At 44.4% G+C, this 19,297-nt stretch overlaps 1 protein-coding gene across 7 annotated transcripts in view; it reads left to right on the top strand.

The window, feature by feature from the left end:
- JAK3 (Janus kinase 3) overlaps positions 1-19,297 on the top strand; it is a 264,164-nt gene that overhangs the window by 222,150 nt on the left and 22,717 nt on the right. For all 7 annotated transcript variants that reach the window (XM_056518127.1, XM_056518128.1, XM_056518131.1 and 4 more), the window contains 2 exons: positions 1,559-1,683; positions 8,952-9,124. In XM_056518127.1, the coding sequence (XP_056374102.1) occupies positions 1,559-1,683; positions 8,952-9,124 (298 nt within the window). The remainder of the gene's footprint in view (positions 1-1,558; positions 1,684-8,951; positions 9,125-19,297) is intronic.

Here is a 19,297-nt window from a genome sequence, read left to right on the forward strand (position 1 = left end):
GTCCTGCAGGATCAGCCTTGATCTTCGGTGAGTTGCCACACTTTTTTTCCCCAGGACTTGACCCCTGGTGTCACCCCAGTAATAAGGTGATTACATAAAGAGGATGTTCGTTACAGTGTGTCACCTCAGTAGTAAGGAGATTACATGAGGAGGAGGTTTGTTACAGTGTGTCACCCCAGTACTAAGGAGATTACATGAGGAGGAGGTTTGTTACAGTGTGTCACCCCAGTAGTAGAGTAATTACATGAGAAGGAGGTTTGTTATAGTGTGTCACCCCAGTAGTAAAGTGATTATGTGGGGAGGAGGTTTGTTACAGTGTGTCACCACAGTAGTAAAGTGATTATGTGAAGAGGAGGTTTGTTACAGTGTGTCACCCCAGTAGTAAAGTGATTATGTGAGGAGGAGGTTTGTTACAGTGTGTCACCACAGTAGGAAAGTGATTATGTGAGGAGGAGGTTTGTTACAGTGTGTCACCACAGTAGTAAAGTGATTATGTGAAGAGGAGGTTTGTTACAGTGTGTCACCCCAGTAGTAAAGTGATCATGTGAGAGGAGGTTTGTTACAGTGTGTCACCACAGTAGTAAAGTGATTATGTGAGGAGGAGGTTTGTTACAGTGTGTCACCACAGTAGTAAAGTGATTATGTGAAGAGGAGGTTTGTTATAGTGTGTCACCCCAGTAGTAAAGTGATTATGTGAGGAGGAGGTTTGTTACAGTGTGTCACCACAGTAGTAAAGTGATTATGTGAGGAGGAGGTTTGTTACAGTGTGTCACCACAGTAGTAAAGTGATTATGTGAAGAGGAGGTTTGTTACAGTGTGTCACCCCAGTAGTAAAGTGATTATGTGAGGAGGAGGTTTGTTACAGTGTGTCACCACAGTAGTAAAGTGATTATGTGAGGAGGTTTATTACAGTGTGTCACCCCAGTAGTAAGGTGGAGCCAATGGGCGGGGTCAAGGAGGCGACAAAATAAGCTTTTGCCTAGGTGGCACCAGCCCTGACTGCAACCATGAAACCACTAGTCATAGCATACTCTTTAGTAGATACATGGAAAAGATATTGCATCTTATGCATAGGGGATATAAGCGCCAATGGTTTGAATATCCCTTATACAAGTGAAAGAAGAACTAAAGTGGCCTCTCTTGACCTAATTGTTTTAATAAATACTTGAGTAATAACAGTTTGGGACCATCTTTTGGTATAGCTCTGTGTTTTGCTGTCCCCTGTTATTTGTACTAGAAATGTATGACTAACCAGCCAACCAATGGGGATGTGTCCCTCCTTTGTCTAAGACTATCCAACCTATGCTGATAGTGCCAGGCAATGTAAGGACATGTGACATAAAGTTATTATGTTATTATTTATCATATGGCTTCCTGGTCTTTAATTTGACTTTGCTGGCTGGATAATCATTTTTCTTAGGTTTGTTTATAGATGTATTACAAATTTACTTTGTAAATTTTTGACATAAAAAGAGCTATGTATTGATTTTGAGATATTCATTGCTTAATAATGGGAGTCGTTTAAAAAAAAAAAATAACATTTACCATTTGTCACCAGGTCGACGTAGTTTCCAGTTGGTCATGGAATATCTTCCTAACGGAAGCCTACAGGAATTTCTTCCTAAGAATAAGGATGGGCTTGGGTTCCATGATCTTCTTCTCTATGCATCTCAAATTTGCAAGGTTTGACCTGTAATCACATATATAAACAACTAAATGCTTTGCTTGTATCTCTATGGTGTCAACTACTATTCATTGCCTTCACTATATTATATAGTATGCCTGGGCAGAATTAGAATTTTTTTTTCTTTAATGAGAGCATGTTTTCTGTAGGACAACATGTATTTTTCAACAGTACAATTTTTGGAACATACAACCTATTGAACAAATTTTTTTTTTGCTTAGAGGGAATTAAGAAAAGAACCCTAACTCTCCTTTCCTATACTAAATTTTTTTGAGAGGGGCTGGGGGGGGGGGGGCATTACAATTATTAATACCCAGTCTCTAAAGTTTTTTTTTGTTTTATGTTTTACTAGTTTTGCACCATGAAAAACACTTTTCATTCAATCAAGTTTTTATGTTGCCAACTCTGACAGCCATGTTTTCTATTTTTCCTTTGCTGTTGCTTTATGAGTGCCTTTTTTGGAGCTGTATGTTACAGAATAGCAAAATCTGGAATATGTTGCCAGTACACTAATAATACAAACAGTAGAAGGCTCTATTCACATTTTTGTTGTCGCTCCCATTCCAAAATGATTTGATGAATTTTTCACATGATGGACACCATAGACACCTGACAGGCCTGGTCTTATGCACAAAGCCCTAGATTGCAAAAAACATCAAGGAATACTGGGGGAGATTTATCTAAACCAGTGTAGAGGAAGAGTGGTGCAGTTGCCCATAGTAATCAATCAGATTGTTTGTTTAATTTTTCACAGGCCTCTTTAAAAATTGAAAGAAGTGATCTTCTATGGACAACTGCACCACTCTTCCTCTACATAGGTTTTGCTAAATCTGTCCCAATATTCTTGCACCTGAGTGGACCTTCTCAGCCTCTGGGCTTCCTAGTATCTGCTGTGGCTGCTATGGACATAGTTATATCAAAGTTTATGGATTCTTCGACTTTATATTGGCAATTTATTGATTATTTCACCAGTGCTTTTGCTACAAGTTCAATATTATGAGCAAATCAGAGTGATGTATTTTGGGAAATTAACAGAGATGTGCACAACTCTACTAGTTTGTTTAGATTGTATTGTAGTGCAAAACTGGATACATGTCTTACTACAATAACATCCCTAGATGGTGCTGTTGTACTACTTTACAAGCCTTGTCATGTAGAAAGATATAAGAGGATCATTGTTCAATACAACTAAAACAGTTGTCTGAGTTATTATAAAATGTTACTAGTGCTTAGGCTTGTGATAAAATAAAAACATATCCTTTACTCAAGTGTTCAGTCTTTACCCCATCCAATGCTGCCTTTACAGTACTATGTGTACATGACTGCATTGCTAAAATGCCCGTATACCCCACTGCAGCTGTTCACTGACTCAAAGGTATATAGCATGAGAACACTGAGGCCAGAGATTGGCTGCAGCAATGAATTTGGTATATGCATAGCCAGGGACCGACTGACTACACTTGGGTGCCCCCGGACCAAAAAAAGGCAAGGGCCCCTGTTAGGCAGCTCGTCAATCTTCTGCCACGCCCAATTCCAACCAAATCCTGCACACAATAAACTATGTAATTTATATATGTAAGAAACACTTTAATGTAGGTAAATTTCCATGACCAATAATACTGGTATACAAGAAATAAATATATACCACCACACAATAACTAGATAATACCGCCATACTGGACTGAATAAAACCACTATACACAGACCAGTATACTATACAGGATCTGTATACAATATAAGTGATTATATACAGGACCATATGGCAGTTGATATCAGCTGTACACAGGATCTGTACACCATATAAGTGATTACAGTTACATTTTGGGACTCACAATTACGTCTTTCAGCGGCGGCCTCTTTCCTTTTCTTCTCTGTCTGTATAAGACCGCCATGTGGCTCTCTTAACATCTGCAGGACAAACATGTCAGACTCTGCATTTTTCCAGTGCCCTCCCCTCCTGTACACAATCTTTCCATCTATAGGCCGACAAACTGTAATAATGCCCTCCTTGGTGTCCTGCACAGTAAAAGGACAGGTAGGTAGGTAGCCAGGTAAATAGGTAACTAGGTAGGTAGATCAGGAAACCAGATATGTAGGTAGGTGACAAGCCAGGTAGGTGGAGGGCTAGCTAGGTAGTTAAGCATGGAGAACAGATTCGGTCAGCACTGCAAGGAAATCTGGTACGTGCTCGCTAAGGTAGACTTGGTCCCAAAGAAAAAGTCCCAGATAGTCCAAATGGTAGGAAAATAGCAGCACTCAGGTATCTTGGTGAAAAAGTGTGTGGCTTTTATTCACCCAACATCAGAGGCGACGTTTCGGCTGCCTCTCGCAGCCATTGTCAATGGCTTGACAATGGCTGTGAGAGGCAGCCGAAATGTCGCCTCTGATGTTGGGTGAATAAAAGCCACACACTTTTTCACCAAGATACCTGAGTGCTGCTATTTTTCTACCATTAGGTAGTTAAGCAGCCATGTATGAAGGCCAGGTATGTACATAGTTAGGTAGCTGGGTATGTAGGTAGTTAGCCTGGTATGTAGGTAAGTAGTTAGGAATCCAGGTATAAAGTTAGGTAGCCCCCCTTCCCTGTAGGTATAGGCAGCAGAGTTAACCCCCCCATCCCTGTAGGTAAAGGCAGCAGAGTTAACCCCCTTCCCCAAAGGTATAGGCAGCAGAGTTAGCCCCCCACCCTTCCCCATATGTATAGGCAGCAGACTTATCGCCCCTTCCCCAAAGGTATAGGCAGCAGAGTTAGCCCCCCACCTTTCCCCATATGTATAGGCAGCAGACTTATCGCCCCTTCCCCATAAGTAAAGGCAGCAGAGTTAACCCCCTTTCCCAATAGGTATAAGAACAGAGTTAACCCCCCTTCCTCCTTAGGTATAGGCAGCAGAGTCCCCCCCCCCTTTTTCCCCATAGGTATAGGCAGAGTTATCCCCCCTTTCCCCATAAGCATAGGCAGTTACCCCACCCCCCGTACCCCATAGGTGTAGGCAGAGTAACTCCCCCCTCTTCCCCATTGTTATAGACAGAGTTACCCCCCTCTTCCCCATAGGTATAGGCAGTAACCCTCCCTTCTCCATAGGTATAGGCAGAGTTACCCCCCTCTTCCCCATTGGTATAGGCAGAGTTACACCACCCTCTTCCCCATAAGTATAGGCAGAGTAACCCCCCTCTTCCCCATAGGTATAGGCAGAGTTACCCCCCCTGTTCCCCATAGGTATAGGCAGAGTTACCCCCCCTCTTCCCCATAGGTATAGGCAGAGTTAACCCCCCTCTTCCCCATAGGTATAGGCAGAGTTACCCTCCCTCTTTCCCATAGGTATAGGCAGAGTAAAAAAAAAATGATGCTCACCTGATGTCCCACACAGCGATCTCCTCAGCAGATGGGGTCCGCATCTTCTCCCCTCCACAGTACAGGCGCCGATGGTTGACGTCATCAGCGACTGTACTACGTGCTGCATTGGGACGAAGGTCACGTCTCCTCTGTGTAAGCTGCAGATGCGGCTCAGACAGAGGGGATGCCTTCTCCTGTATGTACGTGTATCGCACATAACGGAGAAGGCAGCGCTGTCTGCTGGGGATCTGGGATGAGTCTCCTGGATCCTCAGTAGCGGCGGCGGGCCCTTAACCCTGCTGGGCCCTCAGATGACGTCCGATCGGACCGGCCGGTCAGTCCACCCCTATGCATAGCTCATCGGCCTCCAACAAAATATGCGTACATCATCGCTGCATGTAAACAAGGAATCGGAGCAGTGGTGCTGTGTACAGCAAAGATTGAACAGGAAGTATAGATCCTTTTTTAATTCTTAAATTTTTTTTATCACAATCCAAAAATGGCAACATTTTTTGTAAGTTGATCAACCCCTTTATGGTTCTGTTCATAGTGTTCTAGCGCTCAGTCATGAGTTACACATATAGAGAGTTAATGTGCATGGATATGTACATCCAATGTGAGGCTCTGAAATATGTCATAGTAAAGTCATACAGTGGCATATAGGTCATTGGTGACACTATTCTGCTTCAATGGAGATTTGTGCCAATAGCATTGGTGCCAGCTCCCTGTGCTTCTAAGGTGGGTAAGTAGTGATGCATATTGTCCGGTATGCATCACTACTTACCCATGACTGCTCACCCCATATTCACTCTTGGATCCTGCCCAGTGAATGTCTAGTGCAATAAGATGAGTGTCCCTATTAGTGTTGAGCGGCATAGGCCATATTCGAATATTCGCGAATATATGGATGAATATTCGTCATATATTCGCGAATATTCGCATATTGCGAAAATTAACATATGTGAAAATTAGCATATACAAAATTAGTATACACGAAAATTCGCATATGTGAAAATTAGCATATGCGAATGTTCGCATATGCGAATTTTCGCATGTCAATCTCACACAGTAGTATTACAGCCTTCTTTACACCACACAAGCTGGAAGCAGAGAGGAGTGATCACTGTGATGTGTACTGTGAAGAAAAAAAACAAAAAAAAACGAATATTCGTAATTACGAATATATAGCGCTATATTCGTGAAATTCGTGAATTCGCGAATATGCGATATTCGCGAATAATATTCGAATTGCGAATATTCGCGAGCAACACTAATCCCTATGTGTTGCACTCAATAAGACCCTAATGGAGGCCTGAAAAACACTCTCTTGGCCTCTGTGAATATGGGCCTGTGACTATATTCAGCATTAGTGTTGAGCGGCATAGGCCATATTCGAATTCGCGAATATTGGCGAATATATGGACGAATATTCGTCATATATTCGCGAATATTCGCATATTCGTAATATTCTTGCTTTATTTTTCGCATATGAGAAAATTCGCGTATGCGATAATTAGCATATGCGAAAATTCACATATGCTAATTTTCGTATATGCGAATTTTCGCATGCCAGTCTCACACAGTAGTATTAGAGCCTTCTTTACATCACACAAGCTGGAAGCAGCGAGGGATGATCACTGTGATGTGTACTGTGAAAAAAAAAAAAAAAAAATATTTGTAATTACGAATATATAGCGCTATATTCGCGAAATTCGCGAAATTCGCGAATTCGCGAATATGCGATATTCGCAAATAATATTCGAATTGCGAATATTCGCGAGCAACACTATTCAGCATAGGCAACAGGAATATTCCTGGCACATATTCTAAACATGTTCACATAATATGAAGTAAACATAACCTTATCCCTTCACTTACAACTGCAAATTGAAATTCTCTCATGAGTTCCTCATGCCCCTAAGGAAGTTAGTTTAAATTTCAAGTTTGTTGCCAAATCTCACTCCCTGTAATTACCTGGTTGGACTAGGTCCAGTTAAAGGGGTACTCCACTGGAAAACATTTTCTTTTAAATCAACTGGTGCCAGAAAGTTAAATAGGTTTGTAAATTAGTTCTAGTAAAAAAATTCCAATCCTTCCAGTACTTATCAGCTGCTGTATAATACACAGGAAGTTCTTTTCTTTTTGAATTTCCTTTCTGCCTGACCACAAGTGCTCTCTGCTGACACCTCTGTCCATGTCAGGAACTGTCCAGAGCAGGAGCAAATTCCCATAGCAAACCTATCCTTCTCTGGACAGTTCCTGACATGGACAGACGTGTCAGCGGAGAGCACTGTGGTCAGACAGAAAAGAATTTCAAAAAGAAAAGAACTTCCTGTGTATTATACAGCAGCTGACAAGTACTGTTAGGATTGGGATTTTTTAATAGAAGTACTTTGCAAATCTGTTAACTTTCTGGCATCAGTTGACAATGTTGAAAATGTTTTCCAGTGGAGTACCTCTTTACCCCTTGCCGCAGAACGCCGGGTATACCCGGCGCTGCGGTACGGGATGGTTACGGAGCAAGCTCAGGATCTGAGCTCACATCATACCCGCACGGTACTGGCTGCTATCAGCAGCCAGGACCCATGGCTAATGCCGGACATCGCCGTTCCGGCAGATGTCCGGCATTAACTCTTTAGACAAGGATATCAAAGTTGATCACGCGTCTAAAAGTGAAAGTTAAAGCATCCCGGCTGCTCAGTCGGTCTGATCGGGACATCGCGATAAAATCGCGATGTCCAGATCAGCCAGGACGCAGCAGGAGGGTGCCTTACCTGCCTCCTGCGCATCCGAACGGCGATTGATTGTTGCAAGCCTGAAATCCAGGCTTAAGCAATCAACCGCCGATAACACTGATCAATGCAAAGCTATGGCTTTGCAGTGATCTGTGTAAAAGATCAGTGTGTGCAGTGTTATTGCCCCCTATAATAAAGATCATTTAACCCCTTCCCTAATAAAAGTTTGAATCACCCCCCTATTCCCATAATAAAAATAAAAATAAATATATGTGGTATCGGCGCGTGCGTAAATTCCAAAGTCCAAAATAGCATATTTTTGGTCACTTTTTATGACATAAAAAAATGAATAAAAAGAAATCAAAAAGTCAGATCAAAATAAAAATGGTACCAATAAAAACTTCAGATCATGGCGCAAAAAATGAGCCATCATACATGGAACAATAAAAAATTTATAGGGGTCAGAAGAGGACAATTTTAAAGGTATACTGTTCCTTTTCGTGCATGTAGTTATGATTTTTTTCCCAAGTAATAAAAAATCTAACCTATATAAGTTGGGTATAATTTTAATCATATGGACCTACAGAATAAAGATAAGGTGTCATTTTTACTGAAAGATTACTGCGTAAAAACAGAAGCCCCCAAAATTTACAAAATTGAGTATTTTCTTCCATTTTGTCGCACAATTATTTTTTTTTCCATTTTGCTGTAGATTTTTGGGTTAAATGACTGATGTCATTACAAAGTAGAATTGATGGCACAAAAAATAAGCCATCATATGGATTTTTAGGTGCAAAATTGAAAGGGTTATGAAAGTGCAAAAACGGAAAAACGCTATGTCCTTAAGGGGTTAATATGGCATTCAACTGAAAGTAATTGTATATGGTGTGTATATATATATATATATATATATATATATATATATTAAATACATAATGGAAACAGCATAGCACCACTATCTACTGTCTATCACACCTATCTATGCTTGCTTCTATCTATCGCACCAATTCTTTCCTTGCAGTTTATTCATATATTGTTTCATTTCCTCTTACAAGTTTTCATGTGATTAGAACTCTCCAAATTGCAGCTACAAAAATATTAAAGACTGTCGGTTCTGTTTGGTACAAGGTGCCTGACTAGTAAATTATACTGGAACTTACCGTAATTCTAATGTAACTTCCTTATACTTGTCTTACAGGGTATGTTATACCTGGGATCTCAAAGATATCTGCATCGTGATCTGGCCAGTAGGAATATCCTAGTTCAGAGTCCAAGCCATGTTAAAATTGGAGACTTTGGCTTGACAAAAATCCTGCCTCAGGATAAAGAATATTATGTGGTTAGAGAGCAAGGACAAAGCCCCATATTTTGGTAAGTGAAAGTTAATTAAAAGCCCCAGGTAAAGTTTAAGACCCAATATACAGTATGCAGATCTATGTAACCTAACAGTCCTTCAGTCCTTCCCCCACCTGACATTCAACTTACTTTGTCCTTTTGTCTAGTTGAGAGATAAGCTCTTACCTTGAAGGGGTATTCCACCCCTAGACATCATATCACCTATCCAAAGCATAGGGGATAAGATGTGTGATCACGGGAGTCTGGCTGCTGGGATCACCCACTATCTCCATGCAGACAACCGGCGTTTTGAACATTATGTTCAGAATGCTGGATTCGGGTGGCTGTGGTCGTGAGGTCAAGCCACACCCACTTGTGACATCATGCCACACCCCCTCCATTCATGTCTATGGGAGAGGGAGTGACAGCCATCCCAGCAGCTGGACCCCTGCAATCAGATATCTCATCACCTATCCTTTGGATAGGGGATAAGATGTCTAAGGGCAGAGTGCACCCTTTAAAGTTTATGTATCACCTTCATTGTGCATTGCAGTATCACTGCAGAACAAGCCCATAAAAGCTATCACATTACAATACAAAGAAAGATGAGCAAAGAAGAGGGCTTACCTGTACTTTAACCTAAATGAAATGCACATTAAAGGGATACTCCGGGTGAAAACAATATTTTCCAAATCAACTGGTGCCAGAAAGTTAAACAGATTTGTACACTTCTACTTCAATTAATAATCGTAATCCTTCTAGTACTTATCAGCTGCTGTATACTCCAGTTGAGTTGTTCTTTTCAGTCTGACCACAGTGCTCTCTGCTGACACTCTTTTTTATTATAAAAGTACAAAACACAAAACAAGTTCATTTCACTGTAACAAAATTAACAAAACTGAACATAAAAACAAACTATCCGTCTCAAAATAACAACTTAAACCTTCCTAACCGGCCAGCCCAGATAAACCAAAAATAAATGAATAAATAAATCATTACCTACTATAGTCCAACACACACACACACACACACACATACCTAATGAACATAAATAAAGCTTTCCTCGCTTGGATCAAAAACTAAAAATATCCAAACTAGGAAACATAACCACACTCCCCCCCCCCCCCCCTAAAAACAAAAATATGGCTAGCTGCCTTAACAAAAATAATATAATACTATAATAACTGAAAACTGGTCCGACTGCCTTTCTCTCAAAATAATTATGACATTATATAAATAATAATAAAAAAAAAAAAAAAAAATGTAAATAAAAATACAAAAAAAAAATTCCCACTATACATAAAACCATACAGAATATACATACCAAAAAACAAAAAACAAAAAAAAATACATTTATAACACAGAAAAACAACCTATACTAAACTATCCCACCACCCCCTCTGGACATGGGTCAGAGTCCATAGGTCACAGTTTTTGTCCACAACTGACCCATACCAGACCCCCAAAATAGTACCCAATGCAACAGTCCAGTCCTGGGTACACACCACCACCACCCCCCCCCCCCCAAAAAAGAAACCCCACCCAACCTAAAATACACCCCTACCCACCTAATGTAAACAGAACAATATATACAAAACAATATATACATACTCTACAACAAAGCAATATTAACAGTACAATACACCAAAACCACAAGGCCCAAGTTTGGTTGCCTGCAAGCCCTTTACAATCCATCCAGAGAAAACAAAACAAAAGGCTAAGGTGACATGCATAGCCCCCCACCAGGAAGAAGGATGGCAATCCTGATAAAATTAAATTTAAATTCCTCTCCCTATCAACCTCTAACCCTATCACTATCCCTTCATTAAACTGACCCTATACTCACCCTAAGATATATACACTATCCCTGGCCAAAATAAGGTACTTCACCTTAAGGGCCTAGTACCTAGGGCACATCAAAAGAAAAACCTCTCCATAGGAGAGAAGCCCTACTGGTACCAAGACTGCCATACTCCAAAGACCTGATCTTCCCGAGGTCACCAGTGATGTTCCTACAGACCTCCACCTCGGAGAGGACTTTCTGTTGGGTCGATACTAAGCACCGTGCATTCCACGTGTAGTACCTAACCACTAAACTAACTAAGAATAAAGTGCCCCGGTCTCGGCCACCCAGGGACCTGAATGCCCCATAAGCCCACTCCGGATAGGTAAGGCCGGCAAGTTGACTCCAGTTGATGGAAGCGCCCACCCGGTTGTAAACCCCTATATTAAAGGGACAATGAAGCAGGAAGTGGTCCATGCTTTCCAGCGTGTCCCCGTACTCTTCTCGGGGACATCCCCGGTCATCAGAGTTCCTACACTTCAGGTTGTCCCTTACATATAGCTTCCCCTGAAAGCAGCGCCAGGCCAAGTCCCAAAACTTCTGGGGGATCCTTTTCATGTTCAAAAGATACAACCCCACCCTCAGATCCCGACCTGGGCAGTCCCTGAGCGCCAGAGGCTTCTGGAAGTGGGTCAACAGAACCCGTTTGTCAAGGAACTGCCTTGACTGGGTCCTGATCTCCCACACTCCCAGACCCCACCGGCGTATCGCCTTCAGAGTCGGGGTAGCGTAAGCCGGAAGATATCCATGGGGTGTACGGAGGTCCTTCACTCGCCCTCCTCTCTCCCATTCCTGGAAGAAAGGCCGAAACCATTCCCTGCAGGAGAGTACCCACGGAGAAGCCCTCTCTGACCAGAGGTTTGCGATGTTAGCTTTCAAGAAGGTGTTCGTAAAGAACACCACAGGGTTTACCATAGATAAACCCCCTAGTCTCCTCGTGCGGTACGTAACCTCCCTCTTGACTAGGTTCATCCTGTTCCCCCATAACAGTTGGAAAAACAGGCTGTAGATCCTAGTGTAGTAAGCCTCTGGCAAGATACATACACTGCCCAGATAGATAAACAAGGGGAGCAGGTATGATTTGATCAGGTGTACCCTTTCCCTGAGGGTCATAGACCAACCCTTCCACTGGTCCACCTTCTGAGCGGCATCCTGGAGCTTACCATCCCAGTTTTTGGTGGGATAATCATCTTGGCCGAATGTGATGCCTAAGACTTTTGCTGACTCTTGGGGCCCTGGAAGGGTGTCCGGGAGATCAAACGTGGGGTCTCCCCCTCCCAGCCAGAGACTCTCACACTTATCCCGGTTGATCTTAGACCTGGATGCCTCCGAGTAGCGGTCCACCTCCGACATCACCACATCGACCTCCTCTCTTGAGGAGACGAAAATAGTGACATCGTCAGCGTACGCCACCACTCTCTGGGCGACATCCAGCTCCGCCAGACTCATCCCGACTCCCGCCAACGGCCCACAATCTACCCTCCGGACGAAGGGATCGATTGCGAACACGTATAAAAGCGGGCTAAGAGGACAACCCTGACGGACTCCGGAACCCACCACAAAAGAGCGGCCAGACCACCCGTTCACCAGCGGGAAACTCTCTGCCCCTGCATACAAGATCTTAAGCCAATTAACAAAAGTAGTTGGTAAGCCATATCTCAGGAGGACGGACCATAGGTACTCGTGGTTCACCCGATCAAATGCTTTGGCCTGATCCAAGGACAGCAAGTACCCCTTCCAGAGACCTGCACTACTCTGCTCCACTGCCTCCCTGACACTAAGGACAGCACTTAAGGTGCTTCGGCCTGGAAAAGAGCAGTGCTGAGCCCCCGAAAGGAGCCGGGGTGCAAACTTCACCAGCCGATTAAACAATATCTTAGCCAGAAGCTTCCTGTCCGTATTGAGAAGAGCTATGGGTCTCCAATTCTCAATACGGCTAGGATCTTTACCCTTTGACAGAAGAATCAGGGCTGACCTCCTCATTGACTTTGGCAGAGTGCCCGAGGAGAGACACTCATTGAATACCTCAGTCAAGAGGGGAGCTAAAGACTCCTTAAAGGTCCTGTACCACTCGGATGTTAAGCCATCCGGACCTGGCGACTTCTTAGGGGCAAGCCCCTCGATCGCCATTCTCACTTCCTCTTCCCTGATTTCTTCTGCCAAAACATCAAGAGAGGGGTCTACCCCTGGCTCAGGAATGGTTTCAGTCAGGAAAACCAACATCCTGTCTCGATCTAGATCCTTCCTTCCCAAGAGGTGCGAGTAGAAGGATCTGACAACCTCCAAGATCCCTGATCTGGACCGATTCAGAGATCCTGTACTATCAATCAGTCCTGAAATGACTTTACTACTCACTGACATCTTACAGTTTCTGTAAGGGTCGGGCGAGCGGTACTTCCCGAAATCCCTCTCAAAAACCAAAGATGTGTGCCTATCGTACTGACACCTCATCAGCAAGGACTTCACTCTGGAGATATCCTCTCGGTTACCTCCAGTCGAGACGAGAAGCTCGAGTTTCCTCCTCAGACCCTGATACAGGCGGTACCTGTTCAGGGACCTGAGGCTCGAGAGCTGGCGGAAGAACCCCGCAACCCGCTTCTTGAATATCTCCCACCACTCTGACTTACTACTACATAGGCCCAGTAAAGGTACCTGGCTCTGAAGAAAATCCTCAAAGGACTGTCTTACTTCCGCTTCCTCCAGGAGGGACGAATTCAGCTTCCAATAACCTTTTCCCATCCGGGGGGTCTCTGAAACATTCAGGGAAAACAAAATCATACAGTGATCGGAGAACTCCACCTCAACCACGGACACTACGGAAGAGACAGCTTCCTCCTTTAAATAAAACCTATCTATCCTAGACCTGCGACTACCTTGATGATAGGTGAAACCCGTGTGGCCTGAGGGGCTCCGGATGTGGGCGTCCTCTAGGCGAGCTTCTCTAGCTATGCTAATCAGTGCCACACTATCGCAAGTCAGCGGACCATTGGAGCCTCTCCTATCTTGGGACCTCGTGACATTATTGAAGTCCCCTCCAAAGATCACTTGCCGACTCGTAAAAAGAAAGGGCTTAATCCTCATAAAGAGATCTTTACGGCCCCGCTTAGTTTGCGGGGCGTAGATGTTAATGAGCCGGAGCTCTTGTCCCTTCATGAAGACATCTAAGATCAGGCACCTCCCCATTTCTAATTCAATAACCCGTCGGCATTCAACAGGAGCGGTAAAAAGGACCGCCACCCCACTATACGGCTCAGCCGCAAGAGACCAGTGGGAGGGACCGCGCCTCCACTCTCTTCTGGCTTTTACCAGAGAGGCTAGATCTGACAACCTGGTCTCCTGTAAAAGGAAAATGTCGGCTTCAACACGGCCGAGAAAATCAAAGGCTGCGAATCTAGCCGTATCTGACTTTATACTGGCACAGTTAATAGATGCCAATGGGGTGAGTGCCGCCATACAGGGTGATTAAATTAGATGGCCACACCCTTTACTTTCTCTTTCCCTTCTTTTTTGCCCCCTCATCCCCCGAAGAAGACGAGAGGGCAGGACCACTCTTGGATCTTTTTTTACACTCCGATTGATCCATATGGTCCCCGTCTCTGTCCGGCTCCGGTCTAGCCCTGCCCTCTGAGGAAGGTGCCTCAACAGGACAGGGCCCAGTTCCCCCCAGAGGCTCCTTCTCCCTAGGCACCCCGTCCTCACCTTCCCCCTCCAAGGAGGGGGAGGAGATGGTATCGAGGACGAGGTATCGGTTTGACAGGTCAATCAGAGGGGGGGCAGTCAGGCTTCCGTTTTGGACCTGGCCCGTAGTACAAGGAACTTCAGAGGGCTCTGACCTCTTCTTTCTCCCTTTCCTTTTGCCCTTATCTTTCTTTTTGGGCCTCACCCCACTTTCCTCATCCACACTTTCATAGTGGGAGGAATCGGAAGGGTCGGCCATATTGCCTTTCTCTCTGTGAAGTCTCCTGATCTCCTCATCCAGCACGTTCTCTTCTAGGGCTTCAGCGGTTACAGGGCCAGCTTCAGGAGCAGGGGCTGAAGCTACCCCCGTCACCTGGGCACTCTCCAGCTCCCTACTCCTTCTACGATTTTCCTCTCGCCTTAGTTTGGAGGGGGCCCTTTTTCCTCCTCACTAGCCCTGTTGCGCCCCCATCCCTGCCCGTACCCTCCCCAGCCGAGGCAACTTCGCAGCTCTCCTCAGCCGGAGCGGCTGCCGCACGGGCGAAGGCGCTAGGACAACGGCTAAAAGGGTGCCCGAGGACACCACACAGGTGGCACCGGATCTGCCTACAGGATGCGGCCAGATGACCCACCCCACCACACAAAGCGCAGACCTGAACAGTACAGGCTGCGCTAAAGTGGGTGGGGCTGCCACACCTGTGACAGACCTTGGGTTGCCCCTGGTAGAAGACCTGGATCCTATCGCGTCCAAGGAAGGCGGCTGACGGAATGTGGGCAACTGTACTCCCTGAACGCTTGAGTTTGACGGAAAACGTCCAGGCCCCGGACCAGATCCCGTGCTCATCCAAGTTTTTCTTGGGCATATCCGTCACATCCCCATACCGACCAAGCCAGGTCATAATGTCATAACAAGAAAGTGACTCGTTACGGGTCAAAACGGTAACTTTCTTGACAGAGTTCTGACGGGAAATCGCCTGAGCACCTGAGCAGTAAACTTCTGCCTCTTACCTGCAGAGGCATTGTCAGCCTGGTAGCGTGAAAACTTCAGGTCTTCCCTCAGGCTCCTAAGTTTTCTTCCCAACTCTTCATACTCCGCCATCTTGGATTCAATCCGTGACCCATACATCTCCAGAGACTCCCTTGGACCCCGTACCCCCCATTGCTGGGGTTCAGGGGTAGCAGAAGGTCCGCTGTTCTTGGCTGTAGCCTTGCGTAATTCGGGTTTGGATGGGGGAGCGGGCTCCGCATTTCTGCGGGCCCTGCTGGAACGCCTCACCCCGACCTTGGAACCGGCTGTAGATGCTATCTTCCCCCCTCTCGCCAGCCGGGAACGAGAGGTAGAAGCCCGAGACTCCCTTGGCTCCATGCAGGAAAGCTCTCCCCAGGGGCCTGCCACACCCCTGGGAAGGCAGGTGAAAAACGCTGCTTCTCTCTGTGTGGAAGTCTGGAGCTCAAAGGAGACACACCCGACAACTTCACACACTGAAACTGCTGTGTTCAGAGGATGTGCTCTCTGCTGACACCTCTGTCCATGTCAGGAACTGTCCAGATGTGTCAGAAACTTCCCAGTATATTCCAAGTAGTGTCAGGAACTGTCCAAAGTAGAAGCAAATCCCGTAGCAAACCTCTCCTGCTCTGGACAGTTCCTGAGAAGAAGCCTGAGAAAGCGGTCACATGACCGGGAAACGCGTCGCTAAGCATTGTGGGTAATAAATCCTTTTGTCCACCTACCTGAAGTGTGCAGCACCTGATTATCCCACTATACTGGGAAGTTTCTGACACATCTGGACAGTTCCTGACATGGACAGAGGTGTCAGCAGAGAGCACTTTGGTCAGACAGAAAATAACTATACAACTTCCTCTGTAGTATACAGGAGCTGATAAGCACTGGAAGGATTAAGATTTTTTTTATAGAAGTAATTTACAGATCTGTTTAACTTTCTGGTGCCAGTTGGTATGAAAATTTTTTTTTCCACCGAAGCACCCCTTTAAAGGTAGGGTCACACATGCCATTATTTTTTGTGTATTTGCTGCTGATTTTTGCTACGCATTGACTTTAATTGGTAGGAAAATACGCAGCAGCAAATACACAGAAAAATAAGACACATGTCCTATCCTAAAGGCATTTATAGTTATCATGGAATATGAATTTCAGGCCACGTTATGTACATTTTCTAGGTTTAATCAAACATATAGTATGTCTACCTAGGTTTAACACAAATATGCATTAAAAGTATAAAAGTTGACTTCAATGGGTAGGAAAATATGCAGCAGCAAAATGCAGCAAAATACAGCACGTGGGACCCTACTCTAAAGGATCGGTTGGAAGAGGAAGGGGTGAAGGAAAGAGCATTCCTGCCATGCCCACTGCCAGTTAACATGTTGGTGACAGTAGCAGCTCTGTGTGCATCACCCATTTGCCCAGTCCAGAGAAGTGAGGATGACAATGGAGTTTAATAATGAGGATTTAGTGTTAGACAGGACATGGAAACAAGGAGGTGACATGTACAGAGCAGTATGGTAGTTGTACTGTTAGTGAAGTAGAGCTTTAGGGACAGAAACCCTTTCAAATGTAACAGACATTGGCCTGCTTGTCTGATCAGCTGCGACACTGCAGCATCTGTAGACTCAAGAAAAAACTTCCAAAGGAAGGGCACAGTCAGGTGGTGGTGTACCTGTCTGGTATTCTGGAAGAAAACCTTGCCCCTGCCCCTTACCATACAATCTTATACCTATCTTAATACAGTTGGAGTCACATGTTTCCATACAGTTAAGTTGAAATCATTCAAACTCATATTTCTCTCCTCCACAGATTTCATGTTAACAAACTAGTTTTAGCAAGTTTAGAATATCTACACATTATTGACACAAACAATGTCTCTAACAAATGTTCATGAACAGATCATTTTGTTTTTGATGATTCACTATATCAAAACTTCAGTGGGTCAGAAGTTTACATGAACCACGTGGACTGTGCTTTTTAAATAGCTTAGAACATTTCAAAAAACTATGTAATGGCTGTTAAAGCTTCTAATAAGTTCATGTGAGTCCACGTAATTGGAGTTCATTGGTGTTGTACCTGGGTCAGTAAGGCTCACTTTTAAAGTCTATGTGCTTCTTTGCTTAACATCATGGGAGCAATCAAAATCAACCAATACATAAAAAAAAACTGTGGACCTCCTCAAGTCTGATACGTCCTTTTGGGCAATTTCCAAACACCTGAAGGGCCCACAATTCTAGTTTTAAATGATAATATGCCATGGTAGCATGGAGCCATCATACGTCAAGAAGGAGACTCATACTGTTTCCTAGGGATGAATAAACTTTGGTACCTAAAATTCTAATCAACAGCGAACCACCTTGTGAAAATGCTTAGGAAACATATGCAAAAGCATCTTTATCTACAGTAAATTGCATCCTATATTGACATGGCCTGATGCAATGAAGAAACCACTGTTCCAAAACTACCATAAAAAGTCAGGTTACAGCTTTGCATCTGCACCTAGTGACAAAAATCTTACTTTTGGGAAACTGTCTTCTGGTCTATTATAACAAAAATAGAGCATTCTGGCCATTATAATCATCAATATGCAAAGTGTTAAAAGGGAAGAACTGGAAACAAAGAGTACTATGCCAACCATAGAGCAGTGGAGGTATCAGCATCATGTTGTGGGGGTGCTTTGCTGTGGTAGGGACTTTTGCACTTTACAAATTAGATGACATTATGAGGAAGGAAAATTATGTGAAAACAAAAAAGGCAAATCTTCATTATTATCATTATATAGCGCACCTTGGTTCCAGGGCACTTTACATATGATAAAGGTAACAATACATAACACTAACATGGGACCGTTGAGCATTACAAAGAGTAGCAAGGGCTCACAATCTACAAGGAGAGGGGAGGGAAACAATAGGGGAGGGGGGATAGCAAGTCATCTGTGAGCAGGTGGTAAAGTAGCTATTAGTGGTGCAGTGGCTGCAGGATTATTGAAGGTCGTAGGCTTGCATGAATAGATGGGTCTTCAGGTTGGTTTTGAAGGTCTTGATGGTGGGTGGGAGCCGGATGTCCTGGGGTAGCGAGTTCCAGTGTATAGAGGAAGCTCGGGAGAAGTCTTGGAGACGGCCATGTGAAGTGCAGACCTGGGGGGAGCATAGGCGGACGTCTTAAGATGATCAAAGATTACATGCTGGGCGGTTTAGGGAGACCAAGTTGGAGATGTATGGAGGGGACAGGTTGTAGATGGCCTAATATGTCATGGTGAACAGTTTAAATAGAATGTGTTGGGCAACGGGTAGCCAGTGAAGGGATTGGCACAGGGGAGAGACAGAGGAGAAGCGAGGTGAGAGGTGGATTATACGCGCAGCGGAGTTGAGGATGGACTAGAGGGGAGCAAGTGTTTTTAATGGAAGGCCGCAGAGGAGGATATTGCAGTAGTCCAAGCGGGAGATGTTGAGGGCATGTGCATAGTTGACTCATAGTTGAGGAATAATGGGTGGATTCGGGAGTTGTTTGTGAGGTAAAGGCGACAGGCAGTGCTAAGGGTCTGGATGTGTGGTTTGAAGGACAGTGCATACTCAAAGGTGACCCAAAGGCAGCCAACTTGGGATGCTGGAGAGATGGTAGACTATTGACCGTGATTGATAGGTGGGGGATTGGAGCGGGATGGGGGGGAAATGATGAATTCTGT

The sequence above is a fragment of the Hyla sarda genome, chromosome 1, assembly GCF_029499605.1.
Source record: "Hyla sarda isolate aHylSar1 chromosome 1, aHylSar1.hap1, whole genome shotgun sequence".
NCBI lineage: Eukaryota > Metazoa > Chordata > Amphibia > Anura > Hylidae > Hyla > Hyla sarda.